The sequence below is a fragment of the Cervus elaphus genome, chromosome 8, assembly GCF_910594005.1.
Source record: "Cervus elaphus chromosome 8, mCerEla1.1, whole genome shotgun sequence".
Classification (NCBI taxonomy): Eukaryota; Metazoa; Chordata; class Mammalia; order Artiodactyla; family Cervidae; genus Cervus; species Cervus elaphus.
This window is the reverse complement of record NC_057822.1, coordinates 36821593-36842593: the sequence shown is the minus strand read 5'-3', so window position 1 is coordinate 36842593 and position 21001 is coordinate 36821593. Positions and strand designations below refer to the sequence as shown.

At 33.7% G+C, this 21001-nt stretch overlaps 1 protein-coding gene across 20 annotated transcripts in view; it reads left to right on the top strand.

The window, feature by feature from the left end:
- MAP2 (microtubule associated protein 2) overlaps window positions 1–21001 on the top strand; it is a 284810-nt gene that overhangs the window by 250039 nt on the left and 13770 nt on the right. For 6 of the 20 annotated variants that reach the window (XM_043910212.1, XM_043910208.1, XM_043910209.1 and 3 more), the window contains 5 exons: window positions 40–246; window positions 421–555; window positions 3375–3436; window positions 8399–8546; window positions 13628–13968. In XM_043910212.1, coding sequence (XP_043766147.1) covers window positions 40–246; window positions 421–555; window positions 3375–3436; window positions 8399–8546; window positions 13628–13968 — 893 coding nt within the window. Of the gene's footprint in view, window positions 1–39; window positions 247–420; window positions 556–3374; window positions 3437–7322; window positions 7494–8398; window positions 8547–13627; window positions 13969–21001 lie in introns of all 20 variants that reach the window. The other 14 variants (XM_043910218.1, XM_043910210.1, XM_043910207.1 and 11 more) reach the window with 4 other exon arrangements.

The window sequence follows — 21001 nt, the reverse complement described above, 5'->3', positions numbered from 1 at the left end:
GTCGTTGTTGTTGTTGTCATGGTTTGCTCTGATCCACAGATGATGATAGAAGCATCATGACAGAACAGTTAGAAACTATCCCTAAAGAGGAGAAAGCTGAAAAGGAAGCTCGGAGATCATCTCTTGAGAAACATAGAAAAGAAAAGCCTTTTAAAACCGGGAGAGGCAGAATTTCCACTCCTGAAAGAAAAATAGCTAAAAAGGAACCTAGCACAGTCTCCAGAGATGAAGTGAGAAGGAAAAAAGGTTCATTTCACAATCACTTCTTTATAAATGTTTTTGAAGTAATTCATTATTACTCTTTTGTAGAAGAAAACTGCCTAACCGTGGTAACTAATTATTGATGAAATTTCGTTCGGTTTTGCTCCAAGTGTATATTTTTCTCCTGATGGTATGCTTTCTGTGTTTTCTTATTCATAGCAGTTTATAAGAAGGCTGAACTTGCTAAAAAAACAGAAGTTCAGGCCCACTCTCCCTCCAGGAAATTCATTTTAAAACCTGCTATCAAATATACTAGACCAACTCATCTCTCCTGTGTTAAGCGGAAAACGACAGGTGACTGTTCACTTCTGCAATGTGGCTGGCAAACATAGACATGTTTTTTTTTTTTTTATCTCATTACCTTAGCAGCTTCATTTTGTTTTTCTTCCGAGAATCTCAGCAGTCATGAACAATTTCGCTATTAAGTGTCTTGTATCATTACTCTTTTTTTATCCCTTCCCTACAGAAGAGGTCATGACCATCTGTTTCTTTGTCATGCTGAGACTTAACAGTGATTGTATCTTGGCATTGTGCTCTAGTGTCACGTTCTGGGGATTCCTGTTTTCATTCTGTGTGTTTGGTTAGACGATGGCGATGAATATAACCGTGGTATGCATTCTCATTATTTTGCTTATTTATCTCCCTCATGCTTAAACCCATACGTATTTGTCCTAGTTTCTATATTGTTACTGCCAAATCTGTTACTGATGTTGATGGATTTACTGAGGACCACCAAGAATGCATAGGGATTTTGAGATGGAGAATGAGAAGCAAATCTGGGATAAAATTGTGGTTGAAAAATTCCTTTGCTTTCGGATGAAAGAAAAAAAAAGGAAAAAGAAACTGTCTGGTAATCCCATCAGAGTTTATTTTTCATATCCAAAATTAGCTAGGCTTTCTGACAATACTGCATCTCTTGGTTGACATTTTGTCCTTGGAATTTTCTTAAAATGTGTTGGATTCAAAATACTAAATTTCCCCCTATAATGTAGTATTCAAAAATTTAATAAATTTAATAAACCCCTTCCTCCAAATATCTTAGAATTTAGGTTTATTTCTATCTTGCTGTCTTCTTATTGTTCTGTCGTCTTCAAATGTACTTTGTTTTTACTGTTTAAATAAGCAGTGGAATAAGGAGTGAAACATGTTACAAATCATAATAAAAGCCCCTATGTGATACCTATAATGCAAACTCTATTCCTCAATTTCAGTGCAAAGTATGTATTATATTAGGATACTCTTAATTATATTTTATTTTAGTATTGATTAAATGGCACACTTGCAAAGGAAGGTATCAGAGCTTAAGTCAGAAAGCAATATTTTTCATTCCATTATATACACATCAGAAGTGCCTTTACATGAATCTTTGCATGGCTTTAAAGGGTTAGCAGCAGCATTAACCCTTGTAAGAAGAAGAATATCAAGGCATTGATGTTTTGTGATAGCCACTGAAAATTTCAAGTATTTTTAATTTGTGTTCCTCATATAGGAAGTATCTCATGTGCTTCCTTCAAGAACTAGTATATAAGGCAAGATTTGAAAGTAGATGGTTTATAATTATACACAAACCTTGATGATGAAGGTTTAGAATGAGGAAGTAAGTTAAGAATTATGAATCAACATGACATCTCTAAATTTTATATCTCACTTAGTACATTTTCATTAAACTTGGAATTTTTCTATTTCTAAAAATGCTTCCACAGGCAGAATCTCTTGGTTTGGGTGTAAAAATCCCATATGCCATCTGAAAAGATGAAAATTATATTAGGATTGTATAATTTCAGAGGAAGTGTCAAATGGTTTGATGAAGTACCCACATGTCATTGGTATTCAATTTGCCACACTGAGAGTAACTTGCCTTTTTACTTCATTCATTAAAGGAAATTTAAGACCTTTGGACTAAGTTAGGATCTTGCTCTTTTTTATTCAGATATTAAGATACTCAAACAAAAAGCATTTACCAAACAAGTGCTGCTGACTTAAACCAAAGCATATATGTCACACAAACGTGAGCTATATTATAGAAATAGTAAAGAGCCAGAATTTGCACTGCTTCTTTGGGAAAACAGTTTGAGAATCTGTGAATAATCTTACTAGCCAGTCCTAAATAGCATGGAACATATTGTAGGCCACTATTATTTTTGTGTTAGAACTGCATATGGCGTGAGAAACCTTTTTAAAGCTCATTTAGAGTGCTTATAAGGATAAGTATTTTTTCCTGAGGATTTCTCTCTTGCAAAAGAAAATTAGAGCAAACATACCAGCTTTTTATTTTCTAAGCTCAATTGTTAAATAGAGATAGTTTCCCCAAACACAAAGGGTTGTATTCAATTGTGAAAAATAGTTAAGTCAAGTCAGGTAAGTTGTCAACAGAAATTATGCTGGAGATGATGGAGTTTAAAATTGAAACCAGAGGTATAAAACAGCAGCAAGAAAAACAACAGTAACAGATATGGTAATAATTTCATACAGGAAGTGCATGTGTAGAACATGGTCTATTTTATTGAGCTTGAAATTCCTCTCCTGTTTTCTCTTCTTGACAAGCTATTTTTCTTCCCTTCCCTTCTCATGTGGCACATTTCATGTCAAACAAGTGTGTCTTAGTATTATGAAATGCCACGGGTGCAGAGGAAAAGGGGTTGGCAGACTGTAACAGTTTAAAATATAAAATGCAGAAATATGCCAGTGGCTACATAAAGAAGGTTTGGGAATCTCTGTGAGTATTCTTATGTGATGCCCACCCTAGAAACCAAACACGCCCCTTTTCCTTAAATTCTGCAGCATTCAGATAACTGTCCTGCGATCTCCATTCTAAAGTATCGATAGTAATCTAAGGGTAACAGAAACTTCCTGGTAACAGAAAATCACTTGGTGTGCTTATCTGTGCTTTGGTAAACACTGGGTTATAGTCATTAGCACACTATGTAGTGGGGGCCACGTGCTGTAATGTTATTATTCAGATTTCGTCCATTACTGAATTTGAGTCTCAGTGTAAACAAAATGCACTTTACATTAGTCTGTTGACAGAACTGAATATCCAAAAGGTATGAAAAATGCATGTATGTGGTTTTAGCCGCTAAGTGTGGGGTTGTTTGTGTCTCCTCTTTCAACAGCAGCGGGCGCTGAATCAGCTCAGGCTCCCAGTGTATTTAAACAGGCAAAGGACAAAGTCTCTGTGAGTAAAACACCTCTTTCCTTGTTCTTTATTTGAAGTTCCCTTTGGTATTAGTGGCAGTGTCTTAATAATTTTAGATACAATTTAGACTTTAGACATCTACTCTTTTAAATCATTTGCTCACCCAGCATGATTCTCGGTGGCATTTGAGCATGTCCTGATCTTCTGGAATGTGATGGTAGCTGGGGAGGGCAGAGCTGGGATGCAGGCTGCCTCTGTTGTTAGTAAGAAGAAACATATGAAACACCACAATGATCTGGAGAAAAGTGGAAGAACTCAATTCATTTGCTTTTCATAGAATCCAGATAAACCACTGTAATCAACACTACAATGTATTTTACAGCACTTTTTCATTGTTATCATACATTGAGAATATGAGAATTTTAAACAATGTAGATAAGTAAAAGTAAGTAAAAATACATTATTACCTCCTTATCTAAAAATAACTGCAGTTACCATTTTGATGCAAAATATTAATTTTTCTACACATTTATAGGTTTAATAACAAAGATGGAAGATGCGAATCAGTTTTTTAATTATCCACTAAAAATTTTCTGTGTCATTAAACATTCTCGTACATCATTTTAATGACTATATAATGTTGCATTTTATATTTTTACAGTGATATGCTTTATCAATTTCCTGTTATTTTGTATTCAAACAGTTTTCTGTTATTTTAGTGGTATTACTGTAGAAATCTGTTTTGGCTGAATGTGTCCATATACATTTCCTTGGTATTCTAATAGCGAAATCATTGTTTCAAGAAGAAAGTCTGCAGAATTGCCTTGTAGAAAGGTTCTAGACTTATATGTACTCCAGCTGTATATGAACATGCTTGTATTCATTATTACTAGATATTGCTTTTTCTTTATTTAACAAGTGATAGAGATGAAATATTTTGTTGTTTTAATTTGGTTGTATTAATGATGTTTAGCTTCTTTCATATTTATAAATCTTTCATATTTCTTACTTTGCAAATTTATTTTTTATATTATTAACCATGCTTTTTAAACTTTCAAAAGACCACAGAGAATACAAAGTGTTTTCTTCTTTCTTACAGAAAGGAAAAAAGGAATCTAATGAAATTTTAAAATTATGACAAATAATTTGAATGATATCACAATGTTCTGGGTTGTAGCCATAATATATGACATGTAAATCACAATTCTTCGTTTAGCTTTCTAAAACCTAATAAAATTTTGAACTTCTACTTTTTATTTATTGTGAAAGACAGGAATTCATTTCAATGACAGCAGAACCTTTTATATCATCTCGAAGCCACGGAGCTTTATGTTGGTTAAAAAATTATTTGTATATCTGATTATTGTATAAATGTTTTCAGACATATTAATGAACATAAGGCAATCCATCTATTGCATTGGTAATTTTATTTGACCATGCTGTTATTTCAAGATTTATATCTCTTTACCTTCTATTTCTAATGGAGAACTAGTGTATTGTGTTGGTTAAGAGCAGGGCTATGAAACAAACCAGATCTAAGTTTTGCACATTTATTAACTGTATATAATCTTTTTCTTCCTGTGTCTTAATTTACCAAAAATAAGGAGAAGAGTAAAAATTCCTATATAATAAGCACTCTATAGTGCTTAGAACATAGTATTTATTCAATAAATAGCAGTAGTTATTATTATTTTAAAAGTAGAACTCTTTAGGAGCAGATACAGAAAGTAAGTCTGAGTTTTCTCCTGATTATAAAAAATAATTTTTAAGTATACCCTGTTTGCAAAAGCTTTAAGAAATTTTCAAGTCCCTTGGTTTTATTTTGGTTTGGCTTCCTTTTCATTCAGTTTTTAAAACCCCTTAATACTTATATTTTACATTTTCAAATAAAACATGTATTAAAAACAGATTGTGTTTAAGAATTAGAAATTCAGACTATCAGTAGGTACGAAACAGTTATTTGAGTCAAAACAACTGATGAAGGAAATGAATACTTACTACCTTGTTATCCATTAAAAAGAATTGAAATAAAGTCATGTTCAGAATATATTTTTTTCTCTTTCAAGTTTAAAAGTAAAAATGAAAATTCAAAAGAACTAATTAGCATAGAAAAGCAACAGTCAGGATTTTTTTTTTTAATATGAAAGCTTAACCTTTGTTAGAATTACTGGTCTTAACATCTAACTAGAAAATCAACCATCAAAATCAAGGATCCTACTCAATTTAGTAAGAATTTGCATTCCAGTGAGGCTATAAACAGCATATTCTGTGCAATAGCTTTCTTTTGATTTCATAATATAATGGCCAACAGTTATCACAGTTTATGCAAAGAATATAAAAATGCTCCAGTCATTACCCACTTACGTGCTGTGTTGCTTCCAAGACTGTCTGGTAATTCAAATTATTTTCATAAATGTGTTTCAACAAGAATTAGCATTCAGTGCCCACACTTGTACAGAAACCAAACAAAACCTAACTTTTTTTCCTTGTAAATACCCATCTCAATCTTCTGACAGAGATTAGACCACCATTCTTTTTCTAATTTATTCTCTTTTTCCTTATAACTTCATCCTCTTCCTATAGTTTCCTAAAATCCCAAGATTAACTCTTACTTACCTCTGATAGTCACTGTATCTATCAGAACAGTTCTCTCTGATTTTTCAATTGATCTTTATTGTGAACCTGATCTATCAATATAACCTTTCATTTCATTTGAGTTTTTTGTGTTTGTTTGTTCATTTTATTTTGTTTTTTTATCTAGCATGAGATTAGTAGATGTCTTTCATCATTTAAACCAATCCAGTTACTTCACTTTTCTTTCCTATACCACACTTTTGAAACTTGCTTATTTGTGGATAATGTCAATCAAAAAAGAATGACTTACACTGACCCAGTTACACTTCCCACTTAAGGTGCTGGGTCTGTAAAACAAGAAGTGATTTGTGCAATCTGTGAATACTTATGCCTATGTCAAAGTGGTTCCGAAGGTTAAAACTTGAGATTAGAAACGTTAGTTTTAATTGCTATTATTGTAACAGCTAAATAATATTAATTATTTAAAGATTAAAATCTCCTCGACTTTGTCATACGGCTCTGTATTTTTAACAGTCTCCCCCCGAGACATGTAGCATGCTAGCATAGCTTTCTCTAAAAGCTGCGTATATACATTTAACGCACTTACACTTGTACTTGACAACAGTCGCCCCAGGGATTATCAACACCTGTGAAAGTGTGATTTTCATGGGCAGTCTAGTCAGTGCTGACTTCAATTTTTAGAATTTATAACACATAATAGAAAAAGTGTGATTTATTAACATAAAAATGTTACTAATTCTGTGGTATAACTCGGTCCCTGGTGTGAATTTAACTTATAAAATGAACTCATTGTATTTAAAATCTGCAATTTTCTGATGAAATCAGTGTACACAATCTAAAAGTACATTTTCTCAGCTTAAAAATATATTTTCCATTATTAGGCCTTAAATATACTTGTTCCACAGTTATTGAAATATACTTTGTTCTATAGTTTTTGAAATGCCATCAAAATATTGATTATATATTACCATTTAAGTGCTGTGTTTATTAAAGGACTAATTCTAGAAGAGTCTCAAGATATTTTCCAAATATGGTGTCATTATAAGTTCTATGGCTTAATCAGAGACCTTATACATAGAATTTATAAATAATATTTTAATCTATATTCTCATTTTCTGAATATTCTTAGTTCCAGTTAAAAAGAGGTATTCAATGAAAATCTCTTGTTCTCACATAATATACATGTCTGTCATTGATCATAACCATTTATCATGTGTTCTTATTAAAAGTAGACATTTAATTTCCTATATGTTTATATGTTTTTTTAATTTTCCTTTTCCTTCATAGTTTGGTTTATTTTGTGCTTTTGTTTGTTTTCTTCCATGGCTAGAATTCTACCTTGTCAAAGATTCCTGCCTTACAGAGTAGCACAAAGTCCCCAAGATGCAGCTCAGCCTGCCCTAGCGCGACTAAAAGGGCTACATTTTCTGACAGTTTATTCACACAGCCCACCTCAGCGGGCCCCACAGACCGCTTACCATACTCAGAATCAGGGAACAAGGTAAGGCAGCAAGCCAACCAAAGGTCCAGAAAGGAATATAACTGGGGAGAAGGATGCAATTCAGTAAATGTCTAAAAGCCAAGAGTTTCAATCCTAAAGTGTTTGACATATAAACAATATACCCTATTAAAAATCTGATACCAATTAAATGTTTCAGTAGTTATAAACAGCTTAATCATTAAAAAACGGAACTTGTGTTTTTGTAAGATATACAGTACATAATTTATTATTTGATATTTAATAAAATTTCAAATACAAAATATATTGTATTTCATATTATATGTGACACATATAATCTAAGGGTACCAAATTATATAAAATATAATGGACAGTCTGGGCTCAGCATCAGACACATCAGGATTTAATACTAAATCTGCTACATCCCAGTTCAGTGATTCTTAACAAGAATTACATAAACTGTTGAAACCTGTTTCCTCAGCTCTAAAATGCATATAATATTTTGGGGTAAAAATTAAATAACCAGTGAATGTAACGTGCTTAGCATTCTTGTCACAGAAGTGCACTATATACAGGAGTGGTCATCGTTAAATACTGTTCATGCAGTGCCCTTCTGCCAGTCTCAGTGATACAGTATCATGCTGGTGAAGACTTGTCAGGAAAATTATGAATTACCTGGAGACTACTTCAGCACATTTCTACTCATGTTATCACTTAGAATTTGAATTTCACAGTCAATTTTTAGCATTCACTCCAAAATAATATATTTTTGTATTCTGATCTCTTTCTAAGTTGTAAAGCATAAATACTTATTAAGTATGTACAAGTCAGTAGTGTAAAAGAAATTCCTCTATTGACCCAGGAGGATAATTTTAGCCAGGGCAGTATAATCTCTCTGTATACGAAGATTCACGGGAACCCAACGTCATTTTGTTTTCTCCAATCAGGATGGAGTTACCAAGAGCCCAGAGAAGCGTTCTTCTCTGCCGAGACCTTCCTCCATCCTTCCTCCTCGCCGAGGTGTATCAGGAGACAGAGATGAGAACTCCTTCTCTCTCAACAGTTCTATCTCCTCTTCTGCACGGCGGACCACTCGTAGGTTTATTTTGGTTTGGCTTCCTTTTCATTCACTTTTTAAAAATCCCTTAAGTGGAGTAGCTTATAACATATTTATATTTTACATTTGTAAATACAGCCTGTATTTACGTCGGATTATATTTGTCCTAAGAATCAGAAATTCAGACTATCAGTGGGTCCAAAACAATTATTTGAGTCAAAACAACTGATGGAGGAAATGAATATATACTACTTTGTTATCCATTAAATAGGATTGAAGTTAAGTCACCTTCAGGATTGTTTTTCTCTTCTTTCAAGTTAAAAGTGAAAAAGATAATTCAAAAGGACTCATTAGCATAGAAAAGCAATTGCCAGGGATTTTTTTAAATATGAAAGTGTAACCTTTATTAGAATTCCAAGTCATGAAAACTAACTGAAAAATCAACACTCGAAATCAAGAATCCTGCTCAATTTGGTAAGAATTTGCATTCCAGTGAAGCTGTTAACGTAGCATGTTCTGTGTGATAGCTTCAATTTCTTTTGATCTCATAATGTAACGCTCAGCAATTATCATAGTTTATGTGAAGAATATAAAAATGCTCCAGGCATTACTCACTTACATACTATGTTACTACCAGGACTATCTAGGAATTCAAATTATTTTCATAAATGTGTTTCTACTACCACAAAATTAGCTATTATTTATTAATCATTTATAGATGCTGAAATCTTGATACATTTTTCAATCAATTCAATTAAAATGCTGATGGTCAGGTACTAATAGCCTCATTAAATCTACTGATGAGAAAACTGACCTTTTAAAGACAGTAATTTGTCCAGTACTACACAGCTAGTAAGTGGTTGAATTTGGTTTTCAGCCTACTGATAAATTCACAACCTGTCCTTTTAATGTCTTCTCTATATTTATTTAGAAGAAATAGTACTAGGGAATTGTTCTATAGAGTCACTCAGAAAATAGTATCCCTGTCATTTAGAAACTATTACAAAATGGTAGAAACATTTGGAGAATAGCATATCTGTCATTTAAAATCCATATGAAAGTGGTGGGGGGAAAAAAAAAAGAAAGTGGTGGAAATTGCTACTACTATCGCATTACAGTTGATTTCACCACTTATTTTTTAAGTATTTAATAGTAATTGCCCCACTTCTTGGAGAAGGCAATGGCAACCCACTCGAGTACTCTTGCCTGGAGAATCCCATGGACAGAGGAGTCTGATGGGCTGCAGTCCATGGGGTCCTGAAAAGTCAGACACGACTGAGTGACTTCACTTTCACTTTTCACTTTCATACATTGGAGAAGGAAATGGCAACCCACCCCAGTGTTCTTGCCTGGAGAATCCCAGGGACGGCGGAGCCTGGTGGGCTGCCGTCTATGGGGTCGCACAGAGTCGAACACGACTGAAGCGACTTAGCAGCAGCAGCAGAAGCCCCACTTCAAATGTGACTATTTTGTATGACACTTAAACTGTTTGTTTTTTGCCTGTAATGAAAGTGTTTGTTATAATGAGAGCAATTGTGTCCCGAAACATTTGGATTCATGAAGCATTAACATCCTTTGAAATACATGCTAGGAACACTCTGAAATCACTAAAACTCTTAACACATATAAAGTATTCAAATGAACTAGCAAAGAAAACCTTTAAGAGTCCGTTATCTTCAGAGGAGAATTTAACTCCAAATATTTGGAGTTAGAATTGGGCATCAACAATAACCCCAGGGTTGCTGAGCCAACACAAAGGCACCAAGTGTTCCCCAAAGGCACACCTTGAACTGCACTTGTGTTTGCTGCTATGGAAGCAAAATGGCACTTTCTCACACAAATCCCAACTTTAAGCCACTGTGCTCTGCCTTTCAAAATGGCATGCATGCTAAGTCTCTTCAGTCATGTCCACCTCTATACAAATTGCTTTTTATGTCCTGAGCCAACTCTATTTTGACTTTTTAACTTTATTTATATTCATAAGCATATGGCATTGTATTATTTGGTAATGAACATAACTGATACTCTGATAGTCTAAGGATATAGGGTATATTTTATCCCTGCCTAGCAGTAGCTGAAAGACATAGGGACAATTAGCAGAACAAGCAATTTGCTTCCTCCCATTTGTCTATCATCTCCTTAAGGTAAAGAATCTGCCTGCAGGAGACTGGGGTTCAAGCCCTGGGTCGGGAAGATCCTCTGGAGAAGGGAATGGCAGTCCACTCCAGTATTCTTGCCTGGAGAATCCCATGGACAGAGGACCCTAGCAGGCTATAGTCTGTGGGATCAGAGTCGGACACAACTGAGCAACTAACACTACTACTCCTTAACTGCACAAGGGAATGTTCTAGCATTTTGTACTGCTATTGAAAGACTTGAAAGAATGCTATGCAAGAAGTTTATTTAGCCCAAAGGGAGGGAAAGACATTGTCATTGTAGACTTGATAAGATAAGTAAGAACAAACTGTAATAGAGTAACTCATAAATATTTTTTAATCATTTTAGTAACTTAGATTTAATCTTTTCTATTTCAGAACACATAGGAAACACTCAAATTTGTCATTTTTTGATGACTAGAACATAATTTATTACAATAAAAATTGATTGATATTTATTGAACTGCAATATTAAGAGCTTCTTAATACTTGTGACTGATTTTTTCTCATTTTCCAGATATAACACAGTACCTTCTTCCTTGACATATTCAAAACATAAAGCCATTTACTCTTGTTGCTATGGAGTCGCTAAGTTGTGTCCACCTCTTTGCAACCTCGTGGACTGTATATAGCACATCAGTCTCTTGTGTCCTTCACTAGCGCCGAGTTTGCTCAGATTCATGTCCACTGAGTCACAAAATAACTCTCAAATATTTTTCTTAGTTAATATTGTTATGCATATCTGGAATATTGCTTCAACTCAGTCTCCATTACAGTAAAAGTTCCTCCGTACATAGAGAAATTTTGAATCAAGTCCGTAACATTAAAAAAGAAAATATGCTGAGCTTCTGCTGTGTTCAGGCCCAACAAAAGACACCAGTGCTAGGTAGAGGGACAAAGAATAAAAATACGATCCCCCTCCCCAGAAGACCTGAGATAGTCAAGAAAGATGAAATGATGGAGAATACATTTGGGGGAGAAATAAGTTTTCTGAAGAGATTTTTCAGAACATACTGACTGACTCAAACCAAGATCAAAACCTTGGCCCATAAACAAACTTTGTAGCCAGCAATCTACAAAAAGCCAAGTTGAATGTGGTTGTATTACCCTGGTCTTAAAATGTCATATTTGTGGAAAGCAATAAAAATCACTAATTTGTCACTTTACTCTTCTCAAATCCCATTTCATATTTATCGTTGAAGCGTCTACCTATGTCTTTCCCTTCTACTAAAAGACCAAAAGCAAACAGGGCAACTTTCCTTGATATGTGAAAACTGTTCACTGAGAGAGGAAATAGAATTGTTCTGTTTCTCCGGGAGATTGAGCCTGGGTAGAGTTATTTTGTCTGCAGACTTGAGCGCACTCCTTGTAAATATTTAAGCAAAGATTATTAATAATTGTCCCCCTTCTCAGGAATAACTTTCTACATTGATGATGAGTTATATCGGTTGACTCTAGGATTCCTTCTACTTTACTGATTTTAAAGTTAATGAGTTATATCTTTATCCTCCTCAAAATTTCTAGAAGATTCATTGATTTTACAAAGTGACATTGTTGTCATTTAGTCAGTAGGTCCTGTCTGATTCTTTGCAACCCCATGGACTGTAGCCCACCAGGCTCCTCTGTCCATGGGATTTCCCAGGCAAGAATCCTGGAGTGGGTGGCCATTTCCTTCTCTCAGGAATCTTCTTGACCCAGGAATCCAACCTGCATCTCCTGCTTTGGCAGGCAGATTCTTTACCACTGACTCACCAGGAAAGCCCCACAGAGTTACATACTTAGCAGTAAAAACTAAAAACCATACCCTTTCTATAAAATATTTTTAAAAGTGAGAGAATTTGTATAACATAAACAATGTAGGTCAGTATTCTATTATTGGAATCAATGTATTACTTTAAGAGACAGACTTTTAGATTTAAGAGGAAAGCTCAACAAATATTAAGAAGCTGAGTATCGTATCTGCCTTAGAATTTAATGTCATCTGGGTAAATGAGCCTTAAAGTCCTTATTACTGAATAAGAAATAAAAAGAGTCGCATCTATTGTATATGCGCATGTTTGGTTATCAAATGTTTGGTATTCACGAAAGTTCTTTGAAAAAGTGAGAATCTCCTGTTTTAATGAGAGTCTCCTAAGGTGTGTCATCTTTTTAATATCATTATTCTTTTAAAAAAGCATTTGAAATGGCATTTAAGCACACATTTTAAAAGATAATATAAAAGAGAAACAGCATAGGAAAATGGGGGAAAGAGTTAAATGATAAAATGAGGGTAACATCAAGTTGAGGCAAAGAAATGCATCTTACAGCACCTTGTATAATAGACAGTGAGGGATTATTGATTTGACTCCAAACTGCAAACTAGTACTGAAAGTATGGGAGAAAACACAGTCAAGTACAAGATTCACTGTGAATAAATTGTTGTAACATCCCACTTTTCAAAAGAGAGAGCTAGATTTTTTTAAGCTAAATAATTTTCTACACAGGCCAAAATCATGTGATCTAAATACACTGTTTTGTGTTGTATATCCACGTGGATCTCGGAATAAACTTTCTGCACAAAGGAATAAATATTCCACACATCATTCAAAGAATCTTCAGTTTATATGAGTCCACAAAGAATATTAAGTGCAGACTCTTTTTTCCAACTAAAGGCAGATCCATATGCTTTAATGACATGCAAGTAAAAAATATTTTTGACATATTCATAATGAAAATTAAGAATAAATCAGGAAAACCCAAGTATTATCTTCACATTGATAGAAATGCATGTTTAAAAGAATGTCATCAATTTGTGAGCCTAAAAATACGAGATTCTCACCTTTTCAAGCATTGTTGTAATTTGTAAATATCCTAAACCCTTTAGAAATTTGATGAATTGTAAGTTCTAACAATGGATGGGAAAAGGGGTATCTCAGGGAAGAACTTTCTGACACTGTGGTTTGGGTTTGGTTTTGTTAATATAGGGTCAGAGCCAATTCGCAGAGCAGGAAAAAGTGGCACTTCCACACCCACTACCCCTGGGTCAACGGCCATCACTCCTGGCACCCCACCAAGCTATTCTTCACGCACCCCAGGCACTCCTGGAACCCCCAGCTACCCCAGGACCCCTCACACACCAGGAACCCCCAAGTCGGCCATCTTGGTTCCCAGTGAGAAGAAAGTCGCCATTATACGCACGCCTCCAAAATCTCCTGCTACTCCCAAACAGCTTCGGCTTATCAACCAACCACTGCCAGACCTGAAGAATGTCAAATCCAAAATTGGATCCACAGACAACATCAAATACCAGCCTAAAGGGGGCCAGGTAAGAATCACATGAACACACATATTTGCTGCCGAAGTAAAATCCCCGTTATTTACTATGTTTCCATCCTCACATTACAGGCTTACAGTTGTTAAAAGGGAGATGGAGGTTTTATGGCCTTACTGGTTGTGATTTATTAGCAGTAGTTTGGATCTTATCTGCGAAAGCTACCTTATAAAATATAGTGTAAATAATATGCCATGTCCATTCCTTCTGGTTATTATTAGATAAAAATTGATTTAACCATAGAGGAGAATCTTTTAGTTGATTACCTAATAGATCCTTTTTGAATGTATCTCTGTTGACTTGTGGATTTTAACTTAGGAGATATAAGTTTCATTTCTGGTATAAATTCGAGTATTATCTGGTATGAATTCTGGTATGAATTTCTGGTATGATACTGGCTTTGAGCTCATTTGGCCATCTTTTAGTGATACTACTTTTATCACCTTCCTTCTCCCCAAGGACTTCCTATGACTACCATTTCCCCATGTTCATTCCAAATCAGAGCATGATTCCCCAAGTTGTTTTCTCAGCCTGCTATTGCCTAAACATTGCAAAGGGCAGATATTCACGTTGGTAATTAATAAATGACTCTAAATGAGTCTATAAGAAATTCTGTTTCAGAATAATTGTGTTAAATAGAGTTATTAGTAAAACTCTACCTATTGTCTCTTAACTTCAGCTTCAGAGCAAACATTTATATTTATTTTTTCTAACCAGAGAGCTTGAGTTCTACCTTAACCTAAACATTGCTTACACACTGTATGATTTGGACAAAGCAATTAGCCTGGAAGGAGATAAAACAAATATCACCTGATGTTTCCCTTGTGATATTGATATGCCCATAGTTTGACTTTTATTGTAAATGAAGAGATGAAACACCCATCCTTGAGTAAAAGGAGGAAAGCAGTAATTTCTTTTATACATTAACAAAGTATAATGCCCTTGTTCAATATACCAAAAAAAACTTTTAAAAAAAAACAAGTATTTTTTTCCTCTCTTTTTTTTTTGTCTCTTGTATTTTCTGCCACTGATTTCTGGTATTCCTCTCTCACGCCAAATAAAATACATTTTCAGCAGGTTTAGAAGAAATGTCTTGCCAAAACATGAAGCTGTCAAAGACTCCCACTCAGCATTGAAACAAAAATTTAATGTTGCTTTTTCCTTTAGCAACAGACTTCTCTGCTTTCTCATTATGATTCTGTTCAAGAAAGTCCAGAGTTAAAAAAAATCAACCAAAGAAGGGAGGAAGGGCTCAGAATTCCATTTTTAGAACAACTGTAACATTCTATAATAATATAGTCACAGAAAGATCCTTTTTTTATAGAAGAATGTAATTAAAATATGAGCTACAAGAAACCTTTTTAAGCAAAAAAAAAAAGAAAACAAATTATATCACATTTAAGCCTATAATTCCCAAAGTCTCATACTCTTGCCTTTATCATACTTTTGTATATCCAAGAGAAGGAAATATTTCAAGCCTTTTGGAAATATCCAAATGTAATATTATTTTATATTTATACATAAATAATTGAAAAAGTTGAATAAAATAAATTTATACCAGTTTGCAAGTTTATCGTTTTTGTTCTTTTGATCTACCTCCTAAAATAGAGTAGTTATCATGTGTATTTAAATCAGTTCTCTTTTTGTGAATATCCTAGTGTCCTAATATTTTCCTTAATTAAATGTGAGGTTTATTTGCCTATTTCTGGAAAATATTGATACTTAAAAGAATCTATTTCTTCTTAGAATCACACGGGAGTTAATTATCTCAAAGATATTTTATTGAAACTAAAAAGAAAATTTAATAAAAAGTAAATGCTTATTGATCTAATTTGACAATAAAGATTTTATTCAAAGGACTTTTAAAGGTAGAAAGACAAAAAGTGGTTTTGGCCTCAGCTTTGCTAGAATCATTAAGTTAAACCAACCCCCAAATGTGAAGACTTAAATTTATTTTCTCTTTTACTTCTTATATATCTTGCTGTGAATATTTCTGTGTCTAATTTTAATTTTCTCCTATTTTTGTTAATTCATAAAGTTGATGTAAAGACATTCTTCTGAGGAGAACCAGTGCTGCCCTAGAGGTTATGGTAATTAAGGACTAGCAAACACATATAACAAAGAAGATTAAAGAAAGAATAAAATTAGCCTCAAAATCACCATGTCAATTGAAGAAAATCTTTTGTTCCATGAGGCCAGTGTTAAACTAATGCAAAATTATCCTATTGGAATTTCAGATGACTTGGAAAAATTCTACAATAGTGGAATTATAAAGTGACTTTTGTTGGAGAAATGGGAAGTGTTTCCTCACCAAGATAAGACATAGATGAAAGGAGTATATTTGCCTACTATTTTGTGATAGATGGCGTCAATGTATTTAAATTGGAGAGTAAAATGAATTAGAAAATTTGGATGCACTACAGTTGAACTGTCTTTGTAGGAAACATATTTTACTCAACATTTAACACTATGCTCCTAAAAGCCTCCTTATAGTGTATGGTCTTCTCACATACAGAGGGTGAGGAGAGTTTCTTTTTCTGTACATGTTAAACTGGGGATTTTCACTGGATTTTAAAGGTTCAACTTTATAAAACAACTAAAAAAATTTTTATGTAAAAGTTCCTTAGAAATTATCAAGATAGTAATAATATGCCAAAGACCCTTGTTATTAATATCTGGTTGAGAATCCATAAACTGGGGAAATTGAAGCCAGTAGTATGTTGTCCCCAATAGTAAACTGTATATACTAGGATATTTGAATGCACAGTGACCAACCCAGAATCATTGAAGAGAATAGGACAATAGCAATACCTTCTATTGGAGCCCAGTTTTGTAGCAGACATATGTCATCTATAGTTACTGAGAAAAATAGTCACACAGTTCTTATTAGTGAAGATGGGAGTAAATGGGTCATTATAACCTTAATTCGTATAATTCAGACCATCTCCACAGACTCTATTGTCATAAAATTTGGAGTGGTTTGATTGTATGCAAATAATTTAATTTTTAAAACATTATTATTTTTGTATTAAAGTTTGTGCAGTCACTAAATATAAAGAGAAGAAATCTCTAATAGAAGATATAGGTGTCTTAGGAATTCAACAACAACCTTCCACGTTGGGAAGCTTTTATTATTTGCCCCAATTTCAATGTTTATTGCTCTTCCATATGTGTTAAGTTGTGTGCTTATGGCTGTTATCTCTTCTGTTAAAGTCCAGTTTTCTTTTGGCAAAGAGGCTCAACTCAGAGCTCAGTTCAGTGAGGCAGGTCAATGCCTAATGGAATAGATAAGCTAGGTGAAGCTGTGAGGGGTGTTGCAAAAAGCAATAAAGTTCATCTTTTTGCTAAAATGTAAATTCAGCCTACTGGTAAGAACATATGCAATCTCAAATTCACTATAGATAGTAAGCTTGGTTAATTTAACTCAAGGCATAGGTAAAGCTGTCTTATTAAGTGTATTAATTTGAAGTTGTCTCACTGTACATAGCTCCTTAATCTACAGTCATCTAAATCTAAATTTTAAAATAAATAGTGTTAGCTTTTTAAGGACTCGGCTGCTTGATTTGAACAAAGATAGGAAAATAACCAGTTTCTCTAAATGTGTGGCATTAAAAAAAAATTAAACAATAGCTGAATGAGTGGCACTTTTTCTGTCTATGGATCAGATCCATTGAAACAGATACATTACCACATGTAAAGTCAATAGCCAGTAGAAATTTTCTGTATGACACAGGCAACCCAAATCCAATGCTCTGTAACATCCTAAAGGGGAGACAACTTAGCAGGAGGTTTAAGAGAGAGGAGACATGTGTATATTTATGGCTGATTGATGTTGATGTATTAGAGAAACCATCATGATATTATAAAGTAATAAAGCAATTATCCTCCAATTAAAAATAAAAGTAAAAAAAAATCCCTTTATATACTCTAACAGACTCCATAAATATTTGTGCCACAAAGGGCAAGCTGAAGGTGAGTGAAAAAGCAGTGTTTTTTAAATAAAAGCAATGAGAGAGAGTAAGAAGAAAATGAATTAAATGAAATGTAAAGTGGAATCTTTTTTATATTTTTTATATAAAATTGTAGGCAATATCCTGAGACTTTTTTGGCCTTTCACATGCTACCTTGAATGAGTTGCTTTCAATTTTATATTCAAGGGGAAAAATGAAATTAATTCTGGAGGCAACTATAAATTATGGTGAAACAGGATTTTTTTCTTATCATATAAAATTATTATGACCCATTTTGTGAAGGTCTACTAAGGTGCTATTAATATACATAGGCACATTTACAGAATCAAAAATTTTATAAACAGAGAAAAATAAGTTTATTTAGATCTTTTTCTCATTTGCATATTTATTCTTTAATCATTTACGAAGACTCTGCTGTGTACTATATGACACATGACACGTGGTCTGTACAATCTAAGCAGAAGTGTGTGTTTTTCTTGTCCTCCCCTGGTGTCCTGCCTTTATTTGATTTTAAATTTTTTTCCAAGCCATTTTTTTCCATCACCTTAGGGTTATAAATAAGTACTAGTTAAAAAGTATAATAAAATACCCCACTAATTGTAAAATACTCTCAGTCAACCCAGCATGAAGAAAAGCTGTTCACCAAAATATATTACATAATATTGACAAGAAATTTTTTTTTTGCAACCAAAGTCATCATTATCTCAAAATGAAAGCTCCTTGAAATCAGGGACTCTGTCTTTATGCAATAGAACTTTAATAACTATAATTCAAGTACTTTTGTAAGGTAATGAAAAGTTTTCAAGCTAGGCTTCATAAATATTAATTATTAAAAAGATGGAAAAATTATTACTTTGGGTTTACAAAGCTGAGACCTGTAGACTCTCTTTTTGTTTGTTGTTCCTTTACAAACCAAACAAGGACATGGGAACAGCCTTGAATCTCAGGTTGTTTTCAAACAATTGAACGGACTCTTGAAAAGTTAGTTTATTACCAACGTGGCCTAATATTCCTTACACTATCTTAAAGTATTAAACTAAAGAAAAAATGTAATGTCAAGAAGTTATGGCATATGAACTTTATAAACCTCTTTGTATGTTAATTTTCATGAGTCATAATGACTGTTGTGTTTGTAAGTTTCCTTCCAGTGTCCATGGACAGACCGCTTAAACTGTGTAACAGCGGCTCTAATGGCTAAACTCAACGTCTGTTCACCAAAAAGTTATTTCCAAATTTTTCAGCGTTATCTATTCACTCCAAGATTTCTCAATGTAGTTCTACTTCCTGCGCTTTGTGACACAGCCTACACAGGAAAATTGAGCTCTCACCTAAATGGATCCTCTCCCACATTCTTTTCCTTAGAGCTCTGTGGAATTGTTTGTTTTGACATAAACTATTATTTCTGTTTAAATGTATAAGGAATATACTTACTGTTTATATTTGATAGACTTAGTTTTGAAGATGTTATTGGTCAGTGTACAAATTCAGAATGGACTATAATGTTTATATACCTGTGTGCATTCTGACCAGAGCACCAGGTTGTTAACAGATGAATATTTGAAGAGCACTATCCAGAGAACTTTTAATCTTCAGGAATATATATGACATAAAAATATTTTTATTTTAATATATGATGCCTATGGACTCTATAGAGGCTACATAGTTTCATTCAAGTTGAATGTTATGGAATAGGAAATACTTTTGAGAAAGGCAGAAAGTGTTTTTATTATGCAAGGATAAAGAAAAACTTCATAAGCATTCCTAAGAAATGAGGCAAACCCAAAGAAAAAGCTTACTGCCCTATAAAGTTGAAGGGAAGTCAATTGAATGTCACTCAATTCTGTGTAAGACTGCCTTGGATGGGGAAAGAAAGAAATGATTTTGTAATTGAGGTTCATACCTAGAGGATGCCTGCGGGCCCAGCACCAGATTGCAAAGAACTGAGAACAGAATCCAACTTTTAGACACCAAGTTACTTTCCGTATCTTGCTATCTTGAGTTGACATGTGGATATTTTATTTTTAAAAAGCAGCAGCAGAGAATGTAAAAAAAAAATCAGATTCCCATTGCTCAAGGAACCCAAGTTGACATTGCGATTACTAACTCTGGTTTATAAACTGTTTTATTCAAAACTAAAATTGGGATTGTATTTTCTTTCATTTTTCATGTTTCATGTTTCAGCTAATCTCTAGTAAGAGAGACCTATTCCTGCCTGCAGGCACATCCCACATTTTGTATTCCTGCTCTTTCTTAGAGTAACCCTATTTGGGAGAGGAAAAAAAGCTCCTTTCTCTACAGGAGCAATTAAGCTTATATGCAGAGAGAGTACAGTGGCCGATCATTTCAATTGAACCATTTATGATAAAATTCAACTAGAATCACATCAAGAATATCCAGAAAGTAACTCTTCTGTTCTTTCCCAGAGTAGTGGAGGAATAGATAGAACTAAGTTAAAATAAAATAATTCTGATTAAATATTCAGTTGCATTAATCTATTCTTTATAACTCTTCATGCTTATAAGACCCTTACATGAGAGAAAAATCAGTGATGTTTGCATATAAGTCACCAATATATGCCCAAAAGAATGAAATCCTTTTCTGCCAACCCCACACTGAGGAACTGGTTTGAGTGAACCTTGAAAGATGATCTGTTACATACTCAACTTGGAGTGAAGGCGTTCTGTCAAGAGATAATAACATAAAGACATCATGGGGATGAACTTGAAAATATAAACAAGGCCCTTAAGGTATAAACTATAGCACAATCTGGACAAAATGTAAAGTATTAAAAGATAACTCAAGCGTCAGTATTGCTGCGAACCTTGGTTGCCTGGCTATAAGTTTTATATTTTGTCTCATTTTATAAGAAATAGGAAATTTGGTAGAATTTTTAATAAGGCAGAGCTTTACGAAAATGATCCAGTTGCTTGGTATAATAATACGTTTCACTGTGCTATGAAATATGCAGAAGGAAAGATTTTCATATTCTTTGCATTAATAGAGCAAACATTTTTTTAAAAAATTAACAAGATTAAAATGTGGTTTCGAGTTAATGT